The sequence below is a fragment of the Rhipicephalus sanguineus genome, chromosome 3, assembly GCF_013339695.2.
Source record: "Rhipicephalus sanguineus isolate Rsan-2018 chromosome 3, BIME_Rsan_1.4, whole genome shotgun sequence".
NCBI lineage: Eukaryota > Metazoa > Arthropoda > Arachnida > Ixodida > Ixodidae > Rhipicephalus > Rhipicephalus sanguineus.
In genome coordinates, this window is record NC_051178.1 from 63,110,745 (window position 1) to 63,127,569 (window position 16,825).

Genomic DNA, 16,825 nt, shown 5'->3' on the forward strand with positions numbered 1-16,825 from the left:
TCACCAATGAAAAGGAGCGCTTATTAACAAAAAAAAGTTTCTTGTTTTTTTAATCCGATCTCTGTAGCCCTGTTTTGATTCACAGCTGCGCCGTTCCAAGCACCCACAGTTTATCAAATTTGCATGTTGGGCTTGTTGGCATAGCATACTGTAGGATTACGGCGCAACGCGACTGGCTCAGGACAGAAGAGAAGACGGAGTAGACAACACCACTTGGCGTCAACACTCATTACAAGAACAACAGAGGCGCACATTTCTGTGAAGATACAGTAAGGCAATAAGAGGTCCTTTAGGAAGAGCGAGCCATCTTACCGCGCGGGTGGTGTTGTGCAGCTGGACGAAGTACCTCTCGGCCAGGAACCTGGGGTTCTGATCGTCAGCGTCGTGCACCACCACCACAAGGGTGGTGTGAGAGCTCTGTGGTGGGTTGCCTTGGTCCTACGCGATAGGAGAAGGCAAGGAATTCCGTCACACTCTTGAGTAACGGTAGGGATACTTCTCGAAATTTTCGAAATTTTCTGCAGTTGCTTTCAAACGATCCTGCACCCAACAGTAACAATTTCTCCAGAAATCTCGACAGAGTGAGGTATGTCTCATAAAATAAAAGATTTGTTGATTCCGGGGATAAAAAAATGTTACCGGATCATAATATGGAGGTTACGCGAGGTCATGGGCAGGAAGGAGATTTGATGCGAAATGCTGAGTCTCTCGTCATATGTTGAGAATTACGGCCAGGGCGTAAGTAAATAACTCTACTTGCAATAGAAGTCGGCATTGAGCCAAAGGAACGCATTTCTGCATAACTGTCTTGTTATCACAGCTGAAGGAACAAGATGACGTTGATGCGGCGTTGTTCCGTGTTCGGAGGCTTTCCCGCATCAACAACCTTTACCTCTGCATGCAGGCACTGCCAAAATGCCGTAAATCCACTACAGTTTCTCAAATGGTGGTTCGCGAAGCAATTGTTAGGGGTCCGCGAAACGCATAATAAAAAAAACAGCAACAACAACAAAAAAACTCGTTTTTTGGAGGCACACTATGTGCCGTGACAGCGGCCCCTTGTGATTTTTAATATGCTTCACCGCATAACAATTTTTCATTGCGGCGGAGCTGACTTATCTGTCCCCTTCTCCATGGGATGGCTGTAAAACGTTTGTTGCAGTTTTCTACGACATATGCACGACAGCGTATTTTTCCAGGCTTGCACACATGGAGAGCAAACATAGCTATAATAAGGCTGAGTGTGGCTGCAAACTGCACACCTTATTGACGAGCTGTTGCGATTAAATTGGCGTGGCACTTTACTTTGACCATTCGTTGCCAGGAAGAAATAAAAGGCGCCTATTTCACGCTGCATGTTGTGTTAATTTAGCTACCCCCCCCACCCCCCCCCCCCCCCCCCCCGCGCCCTATAGTCTCTCACTGCAAGGGGTCCCTCGTCACCATCAGTCCACAAGGGCTCCGCCCCCAAGACTGTACCATCTATATTTAGTAGTAATACTGTCTTCGATTTACTGCTTCCTCTTTATTCTGAACGTTTGCTCAAGCATAGATAGGCTCGATCGATGCATACGCGTTTCATTCATTGTTTCTTTTTTTTTTTCGCCGGCACAAAGAGCTTGTGGAGTAGGAAAGAGTGTCGCGCATAGTGGCTTACCTGCGCCCTGAGAGTGACGGTGAACTTGGGAAGTGTCTCGTGGTCCAACCTGTCCTGGAGCACCAGAGAACCCTCCAGCCGGTTTTCGAACGCCAAAAGGTGCTGCGGTAAGCAAGTATGTAAGCACGGTGCAATGTGACCCCGGCCCCTCGTCACTGTCAAAGTAACACCTGGTCATACTTATTTCTGATACACTGTGCAGCGCACGCATCAAAACACACAATATCAAGAGGAAGTGCTACAGTCAGGTGAAGACATATAAACAGCAAACAACGAAACTTGTGCTCACAATACGTTTCACGTCTTCTAACTGGAAATTGTCACAGAACACTCGCGAGCACTCGGCTCGCGAGTGTTCACTCGGCTGATGTCAAAGAATACTCGCGAGCAAAAAAGCTTTGAGAAAAGAGCTTCAGGGGACAAATTTCCAAAGCTTTTACTTCGTAAGTCAGCTTTCGTTCTGACCTGCTGGCCAACGCTAATATCTTCAACATTGTCATTGGCTGTTCTTACGAACAGTGTCTGCGTCCGAAAATCTCTTCAATACGGTCCAATGGTCCTCTTTCTTATGTTAACAGGGGTATTGAGGCATTGTAACAAGCGTCATTGGCAGCAGCATGACCTAGCTGTTTGGCAGTTCGTGTTTAAAGAAGCCTCGCTCGTGCTGACACACACTGTGTGATAAATAATGCGGGATTACCTACTCCAGAGGCAAGTTTATTAGATGACTGCTTCAGTTACGAGGTTTAACGTCATAAAGCAACTCTAGAAACGTGGCAAGCGTTGCAGTGGGAGACTGACAGGGTCGTAGCCAGAAACTTACTGCACGCGAAACCGCTGTATATAGGCGTAGCTCCAATCAGAAAGCAGAAGGCTAGTTCGTGTAGGTAGCGCTTGTCCTGTTTTAAGGTTGTCCCCTGTTCGTTTTATGCGCAATTTTTTTTTCACCTCTAGTCGTCTATTCTACGGTTCTCGTCGAGAACTAATTAACATGCATAACACTATCACAACCTAATATTTGCCTGCGCATGTACAGTGGATATGACGTGTTATAGTTCTATAGACTGAAAACTCTGCCGTCGTCCCTATGTAGGTGGCAACGCAGAGGACAACGGAAAACAGCTTATGACCATAAACAGATATCGTGGGCGAACAGCACCAGTGGACGTTGAATGGCACACCTTATATACTAAATGTGATGTGAACCTAAATTGCAGAAATACGCAGCATATAAAAGAAATAAGGCACAGTGTACACAACAGCAGAGGTGCTCGGCTTCTCCAACAGAGCTAGCTTCCTCATTCTGTGTTTTTCATGCAGAAGTAGCAACGGACGATGCTTCGTATAAGTAAACAAATAAAGGCACGAAGGCAGCGACGCACCACTCTTTATTGTATTTTATATTTTCGTAGCGTGAAAAACTTGCTCTTTTCCAGGAGTAATATTACTACCTTTTATTATTTCTATGTACTCACGAAGAAGGTGCCAGGCTGACGTTCGGTCTTTCATTCGAAACTTACGACCAAGCTTTATCAGTTAAATTTTTCGTAAGCGAGAACGATAGCAGCACAGCTGTGACCGAGGCAAGGTTCATCGCAGTAATCTTCACTTTCTCATTTTTATCGAATGTAAAAATAAAAGTAAGGATAAAAAGCTGTGGCAGCAAAGAAAGGCTGTCGTGTACGTACCGAGGTACAGAATGAAGTTCATAATGTGTTGAAGTCAAGATAATGCACAAGTGAAAGCCGCGGCTTAATCAACAGAGAGAAAAAAATAGAATAGACAGGCGGAAAACGAAGTAATATCGAAGCAACAACAGAAAGAGGGAGGGGGGGGGGAGACAACAGCAGACACAAAACTTGCCGAGTAGGGTCCGTCCTCGACGTAGTACTCGACCGTGCTGAAGGGACCAGGCTGGTCTTTGTCCACGGCTCGAATGCCTTGCATGACTGTCGTACCGGGCACAGTACTCTGCAAAACGAAGAAAAAACAACTAAGCGCAAAAAAAGAAAAAAAAAGAGAAGTTCTGTCATGCTTACACCGTGCCTTTGACGTCTATATACGCTTCCAGAGGATGACCCCCTTGTTCTGGGCGCTCTCTTCTGGCCAGTATGTACGGTGCTTGAGTCCTTTCACTGCACTTCCTGGCTATGCAAGGCATCTCTAGCGAAACGCAAGTGACGCTTCTTCTTGTACTTTCATCACAACGCTTCCTAGCTACCAGGAGGAAAGTGCGCCATTCCTTTTGCAGTGATTTGACGCAGACAAAAAAAAAAAAGAAAGGCTCTTTTGTATGTGTCCAAGAAAGGAGACGAAGGCGATGCGCAGAACGGCTTCCGTGTTTTGTCGGAAAGCGTTCAGCCTCCCCATCACTTGACCGCCACCTGCTTCTTTGGGCTGAAAAGCTGGCGCGCGTGGCTGAACCGAACTGCGCGCATCGCGAAAGCGGCGCGCGTTGTAGTCCGTCTCGGTAGCGATGCGTGGCTTCATTACCTGGAATGACGAGTGAGCGCTTCCACGCTTTCGCTGCAGGCGCGGTTTTTTGCTTATTCGTTGCGACAAGTACGTTCCAAAGAAGTGGGAGCAAATTCACAAAAAAACTTTTCTTTTGCAGGTGCTCTTCCCGACTTGCGGAAGGCCTTGGCTAATAAATAATAGGTCTATAATTAGTAGTAGCTGAAAGTCACTCTAACGATCGATTCTTGCGTAATCATGTTTTTGCGAATACAGGCTCCTAACCCCTGCGCAGTGCACAAAGTATGCTAGGGAGATCATTCTGGAAACGTCACAAAGATACTGAAGAAGGAAAAAAGAAATAACTCTCCCATTAACCTAGCATTTCATTTTATTTCCCCATAAACGCTGCGCCTCGTAAGCTGGCCTCTATGGAAAGTAGCGTAAACACATAAAATGGCAAGCACACTTAATGACTTACTGAAAGTTATTGAGAATAATTATTCGCAGGCTGTCTATCGTTGACGATGTCTCTATATACATGTAACAGGTTAAAGATTAACAGACTGCACGTCTGCTTATATAGTGTTTCTTAAATGGGGGTTCCTAAGAGACCATGTGGGGCTGAGTTCACAAAATCACTTGTTCATAACTTCTGCCACAGGCTATCCACTTTCTCTAATGATCTCTCAGACTGGCTTTGATTAATAATTTGTGGTGTTTTACGTGCCAAAACCACGACATCATTATGAGCCGCGCCGTAGTGGAGGGCTCCGGAAATTTCGACCATCTGGTGCACTGACATGCACAACAAATGGGCCTCTAGCATTTCGTCTCTATAGAAATGCGACCGCCGCGGTTGGAATCGAACCCGCGACCTTCAGAGACCGGCTTTGCTAGAGCAACGAACGATGTTGTGCGCACGTGCAAATCTCTTGTCATCCTCTTCCTTTATATATTACTGTGCAGTTCCGCTTACACCAAGCTAGGGCTTAAAGTCACATGCGACCTGCCAACTTCCCTGCTTTTCATTTTGGCGCTCCCAAAAACGTTCCTGAATATCATCAAAGTCAAGAATGAAGCGCTGAATGGTCGTCGGAGGAGCTATACTGCCGCTTTCCACCAAGTGGACATGTCCATTCCAGCATGACGTCACCAGAGCGCGTTTATTTGCTGCAAATAACGGTAAGCCATGACGTCATTGCTCCCTTGGTTACGCATACCCTCCAATGCAAGCGAGTACTGCCTCGTTTTGTCGGTTTTGTTTGCGGCATGTGCCCTGTTACGCGTCTGTACTTTTGGTTGCGACCGTACGCTTTGCTCCCCCGTGCACGTTTGTTCCGACGATGTTGTCGTTGTCACCTAGTGTTCCTAAATTTGGTTACGTTATCTAAGGCTGCTGCTCAAATTGCTTGTTTTTCAGGCCGATATACAGCCAAGCTTAACAGGAGATCATGACTAACACGACAATAGCTCGTCAGCACGAGAGCAGCACATTCGATCATACGACGAGCGCAAGTGAACATACTGCTAACACCAACGCCATTCTGAGCTGCTCCTCGGAGTATTGATTGAAAACACGAGCTGTGTCATCGGGGAAGAGGACACCCTAACGCTCGAATTACCAACATTATTACTCCAACAGCGCGTAATTCACGCTTCATTCAATCCTGAGAACCCTTACCGCCCAGTGACTGACTCTGTCGACCACGCATATCGACCAAGTCCACCTGGCGGAATTTACCAGATCAACGCTCACGCCAGCGAAGATCTCTATTCAGGGCTAATGCATTATAAGCTTAGACAAAGGGTTGGTTGGTGAAGCTTTATTAATAGTCTTGAGCTCTCATTGAATTTCTTCACGGTTTCTTTTGCATGAAGTTTAGTAAAGGTTCTGCACTTTTGAAGAAGACTCAGCGGATGGTTGAACAAGAAGTAATGAAGTATGTTGTCCTCGGAATTCTTTGTTTTATTATTATTGTTATTTTTATTTTACTGGATGCGCGTCAAGCGCTTATAATCAACACAATGATTTCTATAATTAGCTATATGTACACATACTATACATACTATACGTACATACTATACGTATGTATAGTTGGCACTATACCATGATTAGTGCCAACGTGGTGAAGGCGCTCGATCCCGGCCGCGGCGGTCGCATTTCGATGAAGGCGAAATGCTAGAGGCCCGTTTACTGTGCGATATCAGTTCACTTTAAAGACCACCAGATGGTCAAAATTTCCGGAGCCCTCCACTACGCGTGCCTCCTAATCATATCGTAGTTTTGGCACGTAAAACCCCAGATATTATTGTTAACGTGGTACAGGCGAATGAAATCGATATTTCGGAAGCGTAGAAAGTCGTTGACGATGACAACGTGCTCCATATAGCACCATAGGCTCGAGGCGGAAGCGATGCGACACCTCAGAGCGTGCGACGCTCGCGGAAGGCCCGATCTCGAGCTGCACCGACAGCCGGATCGCTGCACGCAGACCTTTACGTGCGACTCGAAGACACGGCTGAACGCACACGCCTCTCCGTGCGATGTCCTTTCTCTCGATGCCGAGGGAAGTCTCCACACGCATACCCAGTACTCGACAGCGGGCCAAAAGGACAATGACGTGGACAGGAACAACCAGTAAAGGAGTTCCAGTCTGCGGCAGTTCTCTGGCAAGGACAAGCGAGTACGGTAAAATAATTACGCGCGCGACCACGGCACGTTCGGTCTACGCCTTTCCATTGTGCCTGGTGTACACTTCTGCGCAACATAGACTTCCTTTCAACCTGACCGGCACTGAAGCAGCCCAAAGCAACGGACTCCACGATCACGAAAAGGCGCGGTACGGGCAGCAACTTTCTCGCACGCGTGGTCTGTGCTTCGTGATCAATGCGCAGCGCAAACAAAGGGGCGTTAATCAGGGCGCCACCCCGCTTGCTGGTGGCATATCTTCATGTTGCACGCATGCGCTTTCGAGGAAGGCCGCTCTCTCGGCGATTTGTGAGTTTGTCCGGGACTTCGGCGCTTGCTTACGTATGCGTAAAGAGAAATCCCAGCACAATAATGAACTCTTGGCAGCTGCTGGACGCACGCAATAAATAAATTAAAAAGAAAGACAGCTTAACGATGTCAGCCCTGCGCGCGACACTAACGGCATTCAATATGCATAGCGACGGCCTTGCGTTACCGTTGGCACATGGCTTATGCATCGATACACTCAGGTGACAGGGCGTTGGCATGAAATTGAGCAAGCTGGGCGGCTTTGCTGGACGCGGGTTCCCAATGAGTACGCGTCGGGCGCAGCAGGGCGTCATTATTTACACGAAGGTAATTTACAGCCAACGGGAATAATTATATACCCCTTGTAGGCCACCTACAAGACACGGGGTCATTTGACGCAGGCCAATAAAGCTCGGAACAAGTTTTGCGTGTTGGAAGCTTCGACGTCGCGTTACGATGAACAAGCGTGCTCCAAGACACGGAAGCTCTGCAACGTTCGTAACTGCGTTCCTTTCTTACGTTTGATCGCTACGAATGTAGAGCAGCCAGGAGCGATCACATAAGCGTCATAGTTATCCTTAGCGTCGGGAGAAGTTCACATGCCTCCTAGCGAAACTACTGCAAATAGTGTGGTTATAGAAGGAAGGTTATTGGAAATATTTTTTGTTTCATAAAAATTCCGAAGGGATCCTGAGTATATGTCAGGAGCTTTGTGCACCCCCTCCGCACGAAAAAAAAAAGGGGGGGGGGGAATTATGCCACAACGGCAAATATCGTTCCCCCCAAGATAATCTCTATAATAACTGCATTTTCAACTTGACGTCATAAATTAGTGTCATGATGATGATATTTTTAGGTCAATTATTCAAGTCGTTGCTTGCAATATGCAAGAATATCTGTCGCTCGGACAAAAACTCGTTAATGGTCGATCTCACTTGAGCGATGACTTTTAATGCTATTTGTAGACGGGATAACAATAAATCGTATAGAAGAGCAAGCAATTGATACAGCATGTGACATACCTCACTGATGTTGAGGAAGTAAGGGGTGCCTTGGAATTCCGGAGCGTTGTCATTGGCATCCGTCACGATGATTCGGACCGGCACAGTGATGCTCTGCGATTGGAAAGAAAAAAAAAATTACAGCATAAGGAGGCAGGTCACAAGCGAGTTTTTATGCACTTATCAAACGTGTCACAAGTGAACGAAGCCACCAAAATTTGCCACAGCTTACAAATGATTGCTTTGTTGTAGCCTGCATGGCGACACATTCATTTCCTTTGAGCCCACATCGTGTGCCATCCAAATTCTCAGGATCGCTTTGCTTTGATCAGTAGTGACGACTGCATTAAATGCGAAATAACAGCAGTTAAGCTGGCTCCGGCGGCCATAACTAGCCGAACGATGAGCAGCAGTATCCTTTCACTTTCATTGACAAACTGACGGTAATATATATAAATATCTACCGAATACGCACGTAGAATACGGCTATTCAACAAGCACCAAAACCTCACAACGTCGTTTAGTCTGCGTAAAGATACTGGCTTCCAATGTCGATAAGAAAATGTTGCGCTTGTGGTTCGGTGGTATCAACACCTATTTGATGTCGCTGCGAACTACCGAAAACCGCGGCAGTCGGTTCACCGGCGTATCATTCAGCAATATGGTACGCGTCGTATTCTGATAAGTTAACCTCCTAACAGCCCGAACAACCTGCAATATTTGAGTTTTCCATTGTCTTGCCTCGTAAGGCTTTTTGCCGCTTTGCAGCGAAATTGTTAATTGAGGTCCGTAATGGCTTCAGTGCGGCGTTTAAAGCGAGGTCGAGATACGGCAACAGTAAGTGCCACGCAGAACGTTTTGAACACCACATTTTATTCAGAACCTAATTGCTAGTTATTATAAAAGGAAAATGTAGTTTGCGTACATCTCATTGGAATGTACAGCTTGTAAGCCCGATTAGTTAGCCAGTGTAATTCGTAATTCTTGCATCTCAGCAGCGCTTTTTCATCTCCGCGTGTGCATCAAGAAAATTTTATTGTCTATTTCTCTCTCCTCTTTGGATGCGAGCCGGAAGTTTGAACTAATAAGGCAGTTAAAATTAATAATAATATTTGTTGGGGTTTAACGTCCCAAAACCACGATATGATCATGAGGGACGCCGTTGTGGAGGGCTCCGGAAATTTCGACCACCTGGGGTTCTTTAACGTGCGCCTAAATCTAATCACACGGGCCTCAAGCATTTTCGCCTCCATCAAAAATGCGGCCGCCGCGGCCGGGATTCGATGCCGCGACGTTCGGGTCAGCATTGGAGCACCATGACCACTAGACCACTGTGGCGTGTGGGAGTTAAAATTCATTACGTAGCCCAGCAACGCCGCCCGCGTGGCAGCACCGAAATATACTCTAAGAAAAAAAGAAGAGTCATTTGACTCTTTTTTGCACAGTTGTGGCTTGCCACGTATGACTCTCTGCAAAGAGATACGTGAACTATCTTTATAGATCATTATACTCTCTTCGGAGAGTCGTGTGACCCTCCAGAGTCTCTTTAAAGAGAGTCACATACGTGTCAAGTCAGGACTCTCAGAAAGGAGTCACAAATACTCTATTTTTTTTTCTTAGAGTGTAGTTGTACACGCTACGAGCAAGTTTCGCCGTATGTAGATTCGAACAGAGCGCATTGGATCGGCTGCGATTTTAAAACCGCCAACAAGCGGATGTTAGGTTACTAAAGAACGTGAACAGTCGCATGTAGGTTAACTGTACACAATGCATAGTTTGATCAGATTGGCATACAACTGCGACATATCGTTTAATTCACTCCGCTTTTTTTATCGTTCCCACCGCAACAGACAATCCTTCTCCCAATGTGTGCATTCGCGGGCATGATCGTGCCAGACTATACTAAGCGAAACTGTCTCCATGCTTTTAATGCATTTCAATACAGCTGTGCACGCATTGCAGGGAAGCGCGCCGTGCAGTGTATCGCGTTGCTCAATGAGATAAAGACAGGAAGATAGCGACGATGAAAGAAAAGCACGATGATTAGGCAAGTTCAGCCTTGTTGGGTATCCCACATCGTTGCGAGTGAAGGTAGCAAACTGGGCGAGTTGGAATGTACTTATGATGGCCACAGCAAACAAGACACTGTACTGTAGACATTGTTGTGTAGTTTCTTCTGTGTCTTGTTTGCTCTGGCCACCATGAATTGAAGTGCATAACAACTATTAACAGCACCCCATGAATCCTGATGGTCGAAATGTATATTTTAGTTTTTTTTTTTTCTTCAGCGACGTCCGCCTGCGGTGTATCGTCTGTCTCATCAGTGTACACGCGTTTCTCATACACCTCGTTCCCCGCTGGTACAGGAAGGGATCTGGCACGGCTTCGATACAGTGTGGCAACTTCCGCGCAACAACGGGTTTTTAACACGAAAGTGTTTTATGCCGGGGTCCACCAAGTACATCCGTCACGGATATGACGTTGATAAAATGGACGCCAACGAATGAGAAAGAAAGAAAAACCAAGAAAAAGGTACCCCGCTAGGAATCGAACCCACGACGTTGCGACCGCGACGGCAAGCGCCCGACGCACTACCGACTAAGCTAACTCGGGAGATGCTAAGCACGGCGCGAACGCGCCTTATATATCTTTCACACATTCTCTTTCGCGGCGGGCGGAGCGGGGCGGTGCCGCCGTCTGTGAGATGTGAAAAGAAGTAATGTTTCACGCTCGACACTTACTAGCGCTTACTCCGAGATTGCACGCGATATCGGAGGTCATGGTTAAAGCGTCTCGATACCAGAGCGGTAGACTGGCCGCGCTGGCGTCGCCGAGGCACCCGACGCAGTTACGTTCTTTGCCTTTGGCTTCGTGTTTGCGTGCGTCGGCTCATCGAAGTAGTGCCAATAGTGCAGCTCCCACGGGCACCAACGGGATTTCTCCGCCGCCGACTGCTTCAATTGCGAGAGCACCGACTAACAAAACTGCTGCAATATGCGTTGCAGAAAGGACGCTAGTTCGACGGGCGAATGTCGTGCCTTGGTGGAGCGAGAGCAGCGCCTGCGAGACAGAGGCCAGCGGGACGCACGCGTTTGCGGCTCAGGCTACGAACCTCTACCTCCCGTGTTGCTGAAGCGCAGTGTGTGTTATGTATGCATGAGCACAGGCGTCGGCTACCCTTTACTAGAAAGCGCACACCGTGCCGTTTCTCTCCTTAATTGACGACGCTTTGAAGAAGTGCATACCGGGTACCAATGTTGATTATGAGCTTGTTGATATCATCCTTACGCATATTCACGATTCGCTGTGTCCAAATATGTGTTCACACCTTCAGCTACCGTGCGCAACGGTTTAAGCATGATCATGGGCGTTAGTTGTCGCGATAGAGACATGCTGTCAACATGGGTGCATCCATGTCAAACGGAGCTATAGCTGCCAAACACGAATAGACATTGTACAAGCTCTCATATATCACTACACAATAAGCAGTACTTCTGTGAAGACACGTGTCACTTTCGTGTTATACCGATTCCTATGACAGAGAGATCAGTCATGTTTTTTTTCTCGACGGGGTGTCAAAACCGTGTGGACGTCGAAACACGACCCGGTCCTCTTCTCTAACATCGGGCAATGCACTCGTCACAGGGGGTAGGAGACTGCATCTATCGACAGAAATATCGATGGCACCTCACAATTGCATCCTCCTTCACATGCCTGAAGGTATCTTAGCGTTGCAACGTTTATGCATATTGATAGTACGCTGGACTACGAAGTCCTTCCAAAAGTGCCGTCTGGATACTCGCGCTAGTGGTCGATGTGTTTTTTTTTTTTTTTGCGTTCAAGTTGGTATCTGTCAATAATTTCCTCACTTTAACTAGGTGCACGTAAAGAACCTCAGGTGGTCGAAATTTCCGGAGCCCTAATAATAATATCTGGGGTCTTACGTCTCAAAACCACGATATGATTATGAGAGACGCCGAAGTGGAGAGCGCTGACATCGCACAGTACACGGACCTATAGCATTTCGCCTCCACCGAAATGCGGCCGTCACGGCCGGAATCGAACCCGCGACCTTCGGGCCAGCAGCCGGGCACCGTAACCAGTGGTCCACCGAGGCGCACGTTTCCGGAGCCCTCCACTACGGCGTCCCTCATAATCATATAGTGGTCTTAGGACGTAAAACCCCAGTATGTTAATGTTATATTATCCTAACTCTAACGCGGTAAAATCAATCAGGCACAGCCGCCAGTATTGCTGGCGGCTGTGCCTGACAAAGTCTGTGGACTTGTGGCCTGGTTAGGATAACGGCATTCCGATTCGGTTCTATAAGACATAGAACCAGATCGCTATGGATATTTCCTCTACATTTATTTAAGAACATTAGGTAAGGATTTGTTCTGCACTCGCCAAACGGCTCACATCAACGTAACTTGCGCAGTGTCCCTTGCAGCGCTATTACTGCAAACAAATGTCGGCAGGGACACCCAGAAAGCAAGACATGCAAAAAGAAAACTATAGTAATCCATGCTGGAGCCGCTTCTTTCCTTGGGGCGTTCTCATTGTACATGGTTGCGTCCATTCTAGCTTTTGGTGTTCCTTCATCGGACGTCCCGCGCCCGGCAATTGCCTGTTTCTCGCTCCTCTCTAGGGGACGCACGCGATAGGAAGTGTCACGAACGGCGTGAGAGACAAGAAGCGAGGGGGCCTCGTGCAGGGAGGGGGTCGATGCATAGGACGCCAGCGGAGACGTCGCCGGTCATTGCGTTCTCAGGGACCCCTGTCGTCGCAGCGGTCGCCGTGTTTTCACGGGGGACGGAAGAAGGAGGCGGAATCTCCTCGTCCGTCTATCGCAGCATCGGCCGTCGGCGGGCGGCGGAACTCGCGGAACAAAAGATGCCCGGAATGTTTTGATACACGAAGCCGGCAGAGGAAGAGTGAGTTGGACAAGAATGCTCGTTAACGAACGGTGTCGCTTATTTCTACCTGAGCCCTGAGATCGCACATTGTAATTAAATTTTATAAAATCAGGCAGTTACACGCCGTGAAAAACCGTTGGACAGCAAAGCTGCTAGCGCGCGAGTGTATGGGAGAGTAGACTGAGAGAGCTTATACTCGCATTTTGAGCGTCATCATCATAATTTCGCGATATTTATTTATTTTTTTCACTCCCCCCTCTGGTAACGTGACCTGAGTGGCGCCTACCACCACCATTACGACCACCACAACAACAACTACTGCTACTACTACTACTACTACTACTACTACTACTACTACTACTACTACTACTACTACTACTATTACTACTACTACTACTACTATACTGCGAAGACGACGACGACGACGACCCAGGGTATGCTAAAACAGCTTCGCTATAATAAACAGAATGAGATCACGTCGGTAATGTAGACTTCATACGGAATGTTGAAAATTAATGGAATGAAAATAAATGCAAGCACAGAAAACGTTGACCACACTGAGAATGACGTCGATTTCATTACAGTTCGCATAACGTGCGCTATAGTCGGCGTCCACTTTGTACGAGCCAAAATAACGAAACCTGCGAAGTAGGTAGCTCGTCCAACCAGAGTAAACAAACCATATTGGCCTCGAGGAGTTACGGAGTCGCCCTTTGTCGGACGCGCCTCGATTGCGTGCTAGGCAGGATACCGCCAGCGCGCTCCCCATAGGTTTTGCTGTCGGCGCTCTACAAAAACACCTCGCGGAAGCCCTCCAGGGCATTTCTGTCAGTACTTTCGAAATGAACTGTGTTCTTTACTGTCGAAATAATCATTTTAGACGAACTGAAAGCACAAGATAGTGTACAGTCGCTGTCTCTTTGCAGAAAAGCGAGCACCCGCTTCACGCTGTCACCGCGTTGGAGACCCCTGAACCGGCTTCTTGCGTGAAAGGTAGTCACTCGCTGAGTGCAAACTATGTGAAATATCTCGTTAGAGTAGACTGCCTGTATAACCAAACGGAGCATAACAGAAAGAAGCCTCGAGCTAGCGATCGCACGGGTTCGCGATGACTGACGGTGCCTCTGCATGTATGAGCGTCTGCATGTATGTTCGTACTGATGGTTTCGCTTTTGCTACGAGCGCGTTTTGGCACCGCGCTCTGAACTTTAGGCCGCAAAATATGAGAATTTGTGAATAAACAAAAGACTACTGTTGCGCGGACGCTATCAGAGCAGTTCAAAAACAATTTCCTTACAACTGCGGCTTCGGTGCGCATGGCAACTTTGTGATCTGCCGTCCCGACGTTTCAGTGTTTTTTTTTTTCTTTTTCGGTCTAAATTCGGGTACGTTTCAATGTCATTTGACAAGTTGTCTCGCACTGCGTATTGATCGGTCTTCTCAGCGGGCAAATGCCGCTGCTTCTGTTTCTTTATTCAGCGCATTCGTTTCGTTTGGTGCTCACACAAAACGTGGGCAAATGCGACGCCTTTTTTTAATGCTCCTTAATTATCGTTCCGTTTGCATTCCAGTGAACTTGCCGCTCTCTGTCATCAACAAATTCATAGACCAAAGCTTCACCACTTCGAGATTGCTGGTGGAAGGAGAACCAGTCTACGAGACCGAGCATGTAGTAGCATGCGACGCCTAGGAAAAGAAAGCAAATACAGTAACGTTTGCCGGACTTGTTCTGCAAACGTCGGCTGTGAACTAGGACCCACATGAACTTGAAATAGCGGTGAATAAAATAGAAGGTATTGCAGCAACCAGCAGCCGCAAAACAGGATAGTAATTATTTGGCGTGTACCCCAGCAATTTTAACAGCACTGTCCTGTCTAACGCCAACAGGGTGGCATCTTTCCCACGTAAATAAATGAGGCTCCAAGAAATACATGGGGTTGGCCGGTGGGCCGATCACGGAGGCGATGCAAAATTTATGTAGCTTATGAAGCAATGCATGCCTCATCAAATGGGAAGGTTGCCCGTCGGCGTCCCGCGTCGGCAGCGTCAACACGAGTGATGCAAAAATTAAACATCACGTGATGGTGTCACCATATGACGACATCATGACGTCACAGATCGCCAAAATATGTAGCGTCATTATGACGTCACGTAATGTGACGTCACATGATGATGTATTCACACGTCATGGTCGATTTGCATTGCCTCCGTGATCGGTCACGGAGGCCGTGCAAAACCGCGTTAGGTGCAGAACGCTTTTGGAGGGGGGCGCGGGAGAATCAGTACATCGACTGACAAGAAGACGATGGCTTTCGCCTTCTAGTCATCTTTAACGAATGCATAAGGGACCCTGTACGTTTTTTATTCAACGTATCTAAACAATGACTTGCGCATCTGCAGCCGATTTTCTGGACGCTGAGCACGGGGCCGAAGATCAAGAGGTCGCATTGGAGGGTTCTGAGATGGCATCGCACGTGGTAAAAGGTAGCGCTTTTACCATCCTGTGGCAGATAAGCATCATTTGCCGGCGGGAAGCGCGCGCGAGCCATCGTCTCAGTGCGCGCTGTCTGCTACTCACCGAACATCGCAGGCCCGACGCAGTAACAGAAATCTTCGTCGCGGAAGTGCTTGTTGCACACAAGACTCGTAGCGGATGGCTACTTGCCGGTTCTTAGCTTTACAACCCATGCTTCACGCTGTTTCGTGTCCAGCGGTTACCAGTGCAGGCTGACACTGGGCTCCTTTGCGTAAGCGCGGCACTGCGGCACCGAGCGGAACAGCCCCATGTTCGTCGCCTTCGGAGGCAGCCACTCTATTACAATGGTTTCAATTGAGCAGAAAATGAGAGAAAACTTCCGAATTTGAACAGACCGCCGCGCATGTGGGACTTGAAACTCGTTTTCAAAGCACGCGGCAGTGCTCCACAAGCAGCCGACGCGGCCGCTGAGACCACGTGATCCTGCCAAGCACGTCACGCCGACGGTGGCGCTGGCGTTTCCAGTGGTGGGCCTCGAGGCCAATACTCTTTCATGCGCCGACGGCGGCGCTCAAATCCAACCATCGGTCGTTCGGACAATCCACAATTAAACGCCTCGTCTTCACTGAAGCTCTGAACGCAAACAGGTTTAATAAATATCCGCTGTGCTGAGAATCCCCTCTTACTGCGCATTACGTGGCAACGCACCGTCGCGTACATGGGGTTCGAGTACGACTGGTAAACACAAGCCCGCAACGCTTACACAAGTCGTAAACGCCGTCCGCAGCTGAAGAATAGCTCTGCAACGATGCTATGGTTGATGGCGGTCGGTCTCCGGAAATAACCACCTCGTAGTTCATATACACGAGTTCAAACCTGTTTTTGCTACACTTTTCTTGCGGATAGCTGGGTTATACTACGCCGCATTCCACACTATATAGAGGGTGATCACGCTTCCGTAAACACCGACGTTTCGAGGTGACGCTAGACGAAAAAAAAACTGTCGACTTTTTTCTGTAGGTACCCACTTGTGATTTTTTACGCTCTGTTGAGGCGCTTGGGGCGCCGTGCTGCGAGTTCCAACGAGGGTTAAAAAAGGTGGCCGAGGCTAATTTAGAACTGTTTACGCAAGTTACGTTCACCTCAGCGTCCTTTTCATACTGAATGCGGATGTACTCCTGAGATTTCACACGAGCTGCACTGAGCTTGTGTTCTGGCGCACTCGCCCTCTAACGAATTGTGAATTGTTTTCAAGAACCTGTATACGTGAAGCGACGTATGTATCGATATGGCTTTATTCTGTTCAAAGCGTTTCGCCTT

General features: G+C 47.8%; 1 protein-coding gene across 4 annotated transcripts in view; it reads right to left on the bottom strand.

Moving 5' to 3' along the window:
* LOC119386681 (protein dachsous-like) overlaps positions 1–16,825 on the bottom strand; it is a 273,978-nt gene that overhangs the window by 24,817 nt on the left and 232,336 nt on the right. For 2 of the 4 annotated variants that reach the window (XM_037653972.2, XM_049413216.1), the window contains 4 exons: positions 8,135–8,227; positions 3,521–3,628; positions 1,658–1,759; positions 313–438 (listed from right to left, as the gene is read on the bottom strand). In XM_037653972.2, coding sequence (XP_037509900.1) covers positions 313–438; positions 1,658–1,759; positions 3,521–3,628; positions 8,135–8,227 — 429 coding nt within the window. The remainder of the gene's footprint in view (positions 1–312; positions 439–1,657; positions 1,760–3,520; positions 3,629–8,134; positions 8,228–16,825) is intronic. The other 2 variants (XM_049413215.1, XM_049413214.1) reach the window with 2 other exon arrangements.